At 50.8% G+C, this 8,603-nt stretch overlaps 2 protein-coding genes across 2 annotated transcripts; one reads left to right on the plus strand and one right to left on the minus strand.

The window, feature by feature from the left end:
* Positions 1–447: 447 nt before the first annotated feature.
* On the minus strand, positions 448–4,442 carry SNRNP25 (small nuclear ribonucleoprotein U11/U12 subunit 25). The gene is made up of 6 exons (XM_043561199.1): positions 4,308–4,442; positions 3,602–3,795; positions 2,314–2,404; positions 1,969–2,074; positions 1,343–1,417; positions 448–888 (listed from the first exon to the last, which is right to left on the minus strand). The coding sequence occupies exons 2-6, from the start codon at positions 3,641–3,643 to the stop codon at positions 831–833; spliced, it is 372 nt and encodes a 123-aa protein (XP_043417134.1). The 5' UTR covers positions 3,644–3,795; positions 4,308–4,442; the 3' UTR covers positions 448–830.
* Positions 3,989–8,309, plus strand: POLR3K (RNA polymerase III subunit K). Its single transcript, XM_043561197.1, has 3 exons — positions 3,989–4,180; positions 5,555–5,642; positions 7,743–8,309. The coding sequence occupies exons 1-3, from the start codon at positions 4,070–4,072 to the stop codon at positions 7,868–7,870; spliced, it is 327 nt and encodes a 108-aa protein (XP_043417132.1). The 5' UTR covers positions 3,989–4,069; the 3' UTR covers positions 7,871–8,309.
* Positions 8,310–8,603: the final 294 nt, after the last annotated feature.

Raw genomic sequence — 8,603 nt, forward strand, 5'->3', positions numbered from 1 at the left:
CCGGAGCTGCCTCGTCTTTCTGGCTTCTGGCTGGGGGCTGTGGCGGGAGATCCTTCAGGCCACTGGCCACCTTGCTTACAGTTCCCCACAACAGGGAACTAAGTGTCAAATATACCTTCCAGTGAAGTCTCTCAGTCAGATGGATGGGAGTACACTGTCCCCCTTCCTTACAGTAACTGGCAGCTGATAATGAAAGAAGAACCCATAGCTGTGCGGTCACCCCTGCCCTCCTCCCCACCCTCCCACCCCCCGAACCAATGAGAAGCATCTCCGACCCCAAAACCACCTACCCAGCCGGCAGCTCAAAGTTCAGCCCCAGGCTACCTCCCTTTCCGGAAGCCAAAGGGTGAAGGTGTTGCTACAGGTGAACCCTGTGAGCCGAGGCTGGGGGCCCCATCCACATACTCTTGATCCCAGGCCCTGTTTCCCCATAAGCACAAACAGAAAGCCAGCCACTCTGCCTTTATTTCCCCTTGCTGTAGAGATCACAGTAAAAGGGTCTTAGGGCCAGGGGGTGGCCACAGGGCTCAGGTGAAGCGTCCTCCACCTTAGCACTCACTTGCACTATTCTCTGCCCTTGCTTCCCCTCTGGGACTGGGCAGCACCAGTCCCTCCTGCCCCAAGTACTGTGGCTTTTTTACTTTTCAAACTAAGAAGCAAATGGATGAATCCGGTACAGAGGGCCAGGCCCATCTGCCACATGATTAGGGTGTTCCAGCTAGGTGCAGGCCACCTCAACACTCTTCTGCAAAAAGGGAACAGTTGTCGAAGGCTTCCTCCTGGGGGTGGGGAGAGCTTGGCCAGTAGCACAGCTGTCCTTGTCTGGAGGTTCATTTTTGCCTCAGCTTTTTGATGAAGGACACCTCATCCCGATTCCGGATACCGTAACTGAAAGAGGAGGGCTGTAGTGTGAGGTCTGTTTGTGACTCCTCACCAGAGACTCATGTCAGGGACCAAGAAAGGACAAATAGGAAGAGCACCGTGTCCAGGAAGGTGAGGAAGTGGCAGTGGCCATCGCCCCATTGCCCACACTGTGCCAGCGGGCAGCCTTTCTCCTGCACACATGCTCTCACTGCCCTCCTCTGGCTGTGGGAAGCCCCACCCTGCCACTAGTGAGCAGTGCTCACACCGTGCTTATGCCTCCCGTTCCGGTAGGAAGGGCCCCCAGGAAGCTCCTTGCAGGAAGGAGTCAGTCCATCCAGGGACTGTGCTGGTCTTGGTTATTCCCCGGTAAGTGATTTAAGACTCCTCCTTCCGGGGAAGAGGCCCCGGCCCTCTGGCAGGGCTTGGGGAACAAGAGGGCAACACACTAGATGCAGCTCAAAATGTGGCCCCAACTTACTCTCGAAGCTTCTTCCTGTCCTCAGTGAGCTTCTCTCCTGCAGAGGTCAGGTAGTATGTCCTCCACACATAGGACCTGCAAGATTCAGATGGGGATTCAGGCAGACCACAAGCACGGTGACTGGCCAGCTGGGATGCAGGGGCTGTGTGTGAGATGAGCTCAAGGTGCTCAGTCATGGGGGCCCAGGGCAGGTGACCTCTTCTTGGCCTTTCCTGCACCACGTATGCACCGCGCATGAGGTAGCTCTAAGGAAGCACTGCTCTCAACGGGCTGTGTGGGGTGGCTGGGAGCCAAACACACCTTATTAACAAAACAGGCGGCAATACCAACACACAGGCAACAAGACATCTGACCTAGTGGGAGTGAGGAGAGCACCCACGTAAAGATGGGGTGGGGCTGCTGAAAGCTGCCCCATCCGTAACCAGGGAGACCACTTCCGGCCACTGGAAATGCTATCTAGGTGAGGTGAAAGAGCGTGAAAGAGCAGCTGAGGCAGGACTCCCAGGCATGGAGGCAGCCACCACATCTCCATGCTTGGGACAGGGAGCTCAGACCCCGTTGGCACTTTGCAGCATACAGGCAGCAGGTGCTCGTGCGGCACCAGCCCTTCCTGTGGCTCCACTTACCAGCTGATGTGCTGAATGCCTCCTTCCCGCTCCTGCCTGAGCTGCACGTATCTCTGAATGGCCTTCTTCAGGTCCAGGACCGTAGCATTCTGTACCACAACCACAGCTGCAACACAAAAGGAGAACAGCCATGGCGGGGAGCCACGGCCTCGGATGGCAGGAAAGGAACCCAGAAGCTCTGTCCAGATGGTTTTGGATGGAGATTCAGATCTGGGTAGGGTAGGCTTGTGCTTGCCCCAGTATCCTTGGACGTGGCCCTTGAGTCTCCCACTGAGCAGCCATGTTAGCATCTTACCTGTGTGAAAACTCAGACTGCATGGTCCAAAAGGAGAAGGGGGCACTTACGCATTATTTCTCCATCCATCTTGCACACTCGGACTGTCATTGCTTGGCCATATTCTAGTGCTATTTGTGAATTGACCTCTTCTAAAGTAACCTACAAAAAGACCAAGGGTGGAGGTGGGATCCCTGCCTCTCTTTACCATCCCAAACAACAACAAAAGAAAGCAAGCTGATAGTGTCCAAAAAGCAGTACCATATATTTTTTTCAACGTTTATTTATTTTTGGGACAGAGAGAGACAGAGCATGAACGGGGGAGGGTCAGAGAGAGAGGGAGACACAGAATCGGAAGCAGGCTCCAGGCTCTGAGCCATCAGCCCAGAGCCCGACGCGGGGCTCGAACTCACGGACCGCGAGATCGTGACCTGAGCTGAAATCGGACGCTCAACCGACTGAGCCACCCAGGCGCCCCAGCAGTACCATATTTTATGAAGAACAAGAAACAAAATTTCCTGCTTGTATGGTAGGGTTTTCCCCAGTTCCACCCACGTGTTTGTATTTGATGTGCAAAGTGGGTAGGATCTCGGGAGAAAGAGGAGTGCAGAAACAGGAGGATGAGGATCAGATCCGGGTTCTGGGGCTCGGTAGCAGGAAGAACAATGTCAGCTGAGTCTGAGAGCCCCTAATTACCAGGATTCAGGCCAGGGCCCAGGACAGCGTAGATGTGAGTCTACCTTTACCTTTAGCATCCTTGTTATTTTGCTCATATTGGAGTTTTATTTTTTAATTGTATTATTCTTTAGTTGTATTACAATGTTTTATCATTACCGTGTTGTGGTGTCCTGGTAAATCCTGCACACTTGACTCATGTCTACATTGTCCTGGGCCCTGGCCTGAATCCTGGTAATTAGGGGCTCTCAGACTCAACTGACATTGTTCTTCCTGCTACAAGGATTTAAAGACAGGACCGTCCTGAGGCACACTGAAGGCTGATAAGTGAAAACCCATCAATGCTGATCTGGTCTTTGCGTAAAATTTCACTGTTTTGTTTATCACAGACTTATTCACATGACCTTCGAGTTTTTGAAACAGTGTATTAAAAGGTCATATAGCCTGACTTTTTTTTTTTTTTTTTAATTTTGTTGTGGTTTGTTTGACCCCTTTAAATTCTGCTCGCCAGGTGAGAGCGTCGTTCGCCCACCCAACCCCCACCTCCATCCCCGCCCCGGTTAAGACCTTCGTTTGAGCCCAGAGGCGCCTTCCCCTAGCTCCCCATCAGGGCCTCCAGAGGTCCGTCAGCGGGAGCACCGCGCGGCGGGGAACGACCCCCGGCGGCTCCCCGCCCGCGCGCACCTGGATCGGTAGATCGCATAGCAGCGGGTCCTGCACGACCATGGCGAGACCCTCCTGGAACACGTCTACCGCCTCGGAGTGTGGCAGCGCCTCCTCTTCGTCCTCATCGTCCTCGGGCGTCTCGGGCCGCACAGCCACCTCCTCCCCCGCCTGCTCCAGGGCGCCTCTTAGTCCCCAGGCACAGCCCGCACTACCTGTTGGGGTACGCGACGGAGGCGGGGCGCGCACCCGCGGGGACAGCAGCCCAGTCACGGGGTTTGCGAGGGGCGGGGCCGCCACGAGGACCAATGAGAAGCGCGAGGCGGCCTGCCGCAGTGCTCCCTGGGAACGCGAAATCGGCGTTTCCTTTGGTAGGCCGGGGGGTGGGGCGGATTCCCGAACCAATGTGAGCTGGAGGCGGGCCTGGTGTCTGTGCCCCGCGGCCGGCCGCGGGGGTTGCCGGTAGCTTGCGGGACCCAGGCGGCCGCCATGCTGCTCTTCTGCCCTGGTTGCGGGAATGGGCTAATCGTGGAAGAGGGACAGCGCTGCCACCGCTTCGCCTGCAACACCTGCCCCTACGTGCACAACATCACCCGCAAGGTGGGGCCCAGAGGCCGGCGCCGAGCCGGGAGCCTCCCGCTTCCCCTGCCACCAGCCCCGAGTCCGCCTTCATGCGCCCTTGCTCTCGCAGCCACTTCCCGTCGGAGGCAGATCCTGTGGTCCCTACCTTGATCCGGCTGTTTGTCCCGCCCCACTGCCGTCACCTTGGGCTCCGTCCAGTCATCTCCTGGCGTTGCAGTCCTAACCTCGCCCTCGGGCTTCAGGCCCGCGCGCGTTCCCGTCACTGTATTCACGGCAGCTGCCCGAGTGATCCTGTCAACGTTTTAGTCAGATCAAGTCCGTCCTGGGCTCGAAAAGTCTCAGTATCTCCCCCGCACATTCCCAGGGCCGGGTAGGCTCTGACGCCAGCACCTCCCCGCGACCTTGCAAGTCTGATGGCACGTCCTAATGTACTCTTCGTCCCTAGCAACAGCAGCCTCTTGGAGGAGCCCCCATTGCGCACGTGCTACCCGGCTTTTGCACATACCTTCTGCTCGGCTTACTTTTTCTCTAGATAACCATGCCACTCGTTGGTCGTGTCTTAAGTGACTGCTGCGTTTAAAACTTCAGCTCCTCCCCCCATTTTGTCCGCCTTCCCTTTTTTATTTTAATCCATCGGACGCCTTGCCTTCTAATATACTTTGTAACTTAGGTGCTTTATCACTACTAGGACATAAGGTGTAAGGAAAGCAGTGATGTTTGTTTTGTACCCTGTTATGCTCTGGTGTGAACCTGGAATGTAGTGAAATAATGCACTCTCTATTATAAGTTGTTATTTTGCCTTGATGATAACATCCTTATTTATTAGCACGCTTTTACTTTTTAAAAGCAGAGCCCTCCCTCCTAATGTTTGTGTATTACTCTATCGCAGGGCTGTGTTGTGGGAGTTTAGGATCTGAAACTGGGAAGAGTGAACTCTTAGGTAACCCTGAAATTTCAAGGATGCGTGGTAAAACTTGGGAAGGAAGCCCAATGTGACCTGCTTTGAAAGCTCTCTGGCTGGGCCCCCCAGCCAAGTGGTATGCTTTGGCTTTAGTTGTGTTTCTCTCATTTTGGGTTATGTAGTACCGGAGAAGTGTGAGATCCCACCTGTGCTGTTTTCCTTCCTGCTCTGGCGTGTCATCCAGTCCTCGCAGAGATTTTTTTTTCTCACCAGTGACTCCTTCTCTTCTTTTGGGGGGTATCCCAAGCCTGGATCCTCTAAATCCCAATGGCAAGTCCTGCTCTGTGACAGTAGAAACTGTTTTCTTTTAGTAGCCCTCTAGTCTGCCTTGAAGGAAGTCTGGTGAGACACTTGAGGACAGGTACGGTTTGGTGACCCAGGTTTGTAATGTTCCCTTACTTGGAGCCTGAAGACTTGCTGTTGTTTGTTAGGTAACAAATCGGAAATACCCAAAGCTGAAAGAAGTGGATGATGTGCTTGGTGGAGCAGCGGCCTGGGAGAATGTTGACTCTACTGCAGGTGAGAAGGAACCTTTTCTGGTACTGAGCTGTGGAGAGAGATGAGGCTGCTGAGGCTGCTTACGGTGACACTTCCACATGTCCGAGTCAGTGATGTACTTGGAGGAAGTGAGCTTCTAAAAACAGAAAGTGTGTTAATGTTTTCCTTTAATAATTCGTTACTAAGACAGACAGTATAGGCACAGACCTAGACTAGAGTCTCAGAGTGACCTCTTCATGTTTTATGAACTTGCTGGGCTCTCTTGACCTTTCTGGGGCTATTCCATATTCCCTGATTATGAGAGTGTGAAGTGAGTCAATCCAACACACTCCATAGCTGTGATGATAGGCACAAAGACAGGACTGAAAGAAGTCAGAGCCTAAGGGAAAAAATTCTGGTGTCGATTTTTAAAAGTTAGTGCCCGAGAGCTTTAAAGTGCTTTTTTTTTTTTTTCGATATATGAAATTTATTGTCAAATTGGTTTCCATATGACACCCAGTGCTCATCCCAAAAGGTGCCCTCCTCAATACCCATAACCCACCCTCCCCCCCCTCCCACCCCCCCATCAACCCTCAGTTTGTTCTCAGTTTTTAAGAGTCTCTCATGCTTTGGCTCTCTCCCACTCTAACCTCTTTTTTTTTTTTTTCCTTCCCCTCCCCCATGGGTTTCTGTTAAGTTTCTCAGGATCCACATAAGAGTGAAAACGTGTGGTATCTGTCTTTCTCTGTATGGTTGATTTCACTTAGCATCACACTCTCCAGTTCCATCCATGTTGCTACAAAGGGCCATATTTCGTTCTTTCTCATTGCCCTGTAATACTCCATTGTGTATATAAACCACAATTTCTTTATCCATTCATCAGTTGATGGACATTTAGGCTCTTTCCATAATTTGGCTATTGTTGAGAGTGCTGTTATAAACATTGGGGTACAAGTGCCCCTATGCATCAGTACTCCTGTATCCCTTGGGTAAATTCCTAGCAGTGCTATTGCTGGGTCATAGGGTAGGTCTATTTTTAATTTTCTGAGGAACCTCCACACTGTTTTCCAGAGTGGCTGCACCAATTTGCATTCCCACCAACAATGCAAGAGGGTTCCCGTAAAGTGCTTTTTTTAAGTCTTGTTTCATATCTGATAGAGGTAAACATGAGCAAGGAAGGAAAGAGGAGAGCCCTAGACACGCCTGTACTTAGTGGAGGAAGAGCCAACTCTTGCTTAGTACCGTCTTTTTTTCCCCTCTGGAAGAACATCCAAATTTGATAGGGTAACATTAGCATTGGCAGAATTTGTCAAAAGGAGATGAATTGTGCACCTAGTGTTCAAAATGGTGTTTGAGAGTGTTTGAAGGTGTTATGAAGGAGTAGGGTCAGTTTCTCAAAGTGAAATAGCTTTGCCTTGAGGCACTTTGCAAAGGTGTGGGGTGTGTGGTGAGATCTTCATAAGAATAGCCTGAGGAACTGTTGCCAAAAGGGATCCCTAAATTGTCTTTTTTTTTTTTTAAGTTTATTTATTTGTTTTGAGAGAGAGAGAGAGAGAGAGAGAGAGAATAGGGGAGGGACAGACAGAGAAGGAGAGAGAGAATCCCAAGCAGGCTCTGTGTTGTCAGCACAGAGCCCCACACAGGGCTCAAACTCACGAACCGTGAGATCAGGACCTGAGGCTCCCCTGGATCCCTAAATGTAAGGGGAAGTGGACTCATCATACACTGGGGGCTCCTCTGGGAAGATGAGAAGGCGCTGGTGATGGAAACACACTCAGAAGATTCTTCAGGGAGTGGACCTCATAATGCACATGGTAGCCATGAGTCAGTTTTCATGTTACATTTCCAACCAGTCTTCAGCCAGATTAGAAAAGAAAAATGGGACCCCCGGAAGGATGCAGGAGTGTTTTCCGAGTCGTAGGTATCCTCAGTTCCCTCAGTGTGAGAGCATAGGGGGAATGTTGCCACTAACTGTAGCCTTAAGTCATGGTACAAGGTAGCCTAGGCAAAGGGTCCCAGATGAATGCAGTGGGAGGAGGGTCTTTGCTGCCTTTCCACAACACCTCCTCTTAAGCGGTGTGTTTTGGTCATTAACATCATTTTTTTTAATAATGTGAGTCACTTGTTTTTTCTTGTTGCCAGAGTCCTGCCCGAAATGCGAGCATCCTCGTGCCTATTTCATGCAGCTTCAGACCCGCTCTGCAGATGAGCCAATGACCACTTTCTACAAATGCTGCAATGCTCAGTGTGGACACCGCTGGAGGGACTAGGGCCAGGCTGGCCCAGCTGTGTCAGTGTCTGCTCACCTTGTTCTCCAGGGTAAATTCCCAGTCGGGAGTGTGAACTGGGTCCTGAGTTTTTGCTGGTGTGGCAGAAAGCTAACCCTTTTAGGGTAGCTGCCCAGGATGTCAGCAAATTAGCCTATCTGCCAATGAGCAGGTGAGCTCATTTATGTCCAGGGAGATTTTGTTTGTGGGGGGAAGTGTACCCATAACGTAGTGTACTCTATCTGTGGTCCTGTTGGTTTATCTCTTACGTGAATTGGGTAATTGGTATTCTCTCACCACCAGCTCTCTGAGATATGTACCCTGTTTGCACAACTGATAAAGTTTTACAATTTAGTCCATGAGATGTCCCTAAGTACCTAACTGTTCATTGCAAACTTAATCACAATCTGTTGTGAATATTTAATTAAAACGGAAAACCCAATACTGCTTTTTCAGTGTTTTAAATGCCTTGAGAAGTAGACATCAAACAACTGCCATACTTAGGGCTTTCCTGGTCACAAGATTGCTCATAACGTGGATTTCAATGTATCATTTCTGTTCTTGTTTCCCAGGATTGCAGTAAATGTATTAGATAGAATGTCTTTATATTTTCTTTCATCTTTCCAGTTGCAAAAGAAAAAGGACACCTCAGACTAGATGGAAACAGGATGGCAGTTTGTGGATGGATAAGTTTCTTTCTCAGGACCTCAGACTTAATTATTTTTCCAAATCTCTC

The sequence above is a fragment of the Prionailurus bengalensis genome, chromosome E3 (assembly GCF_016509475.1).
Source record: "Prionailurus bengalensis isolate Pbe53 chromosome E3, Fcat_Pben_1.1_paternal_pri, whole genome shotgun sequence".
Lineage (NCBI taxonomy): Eukaryota > Metazoa > Chordata > Mammalia > Carnivora > Felidae > Prionailurus > Prionailurus bengalensis.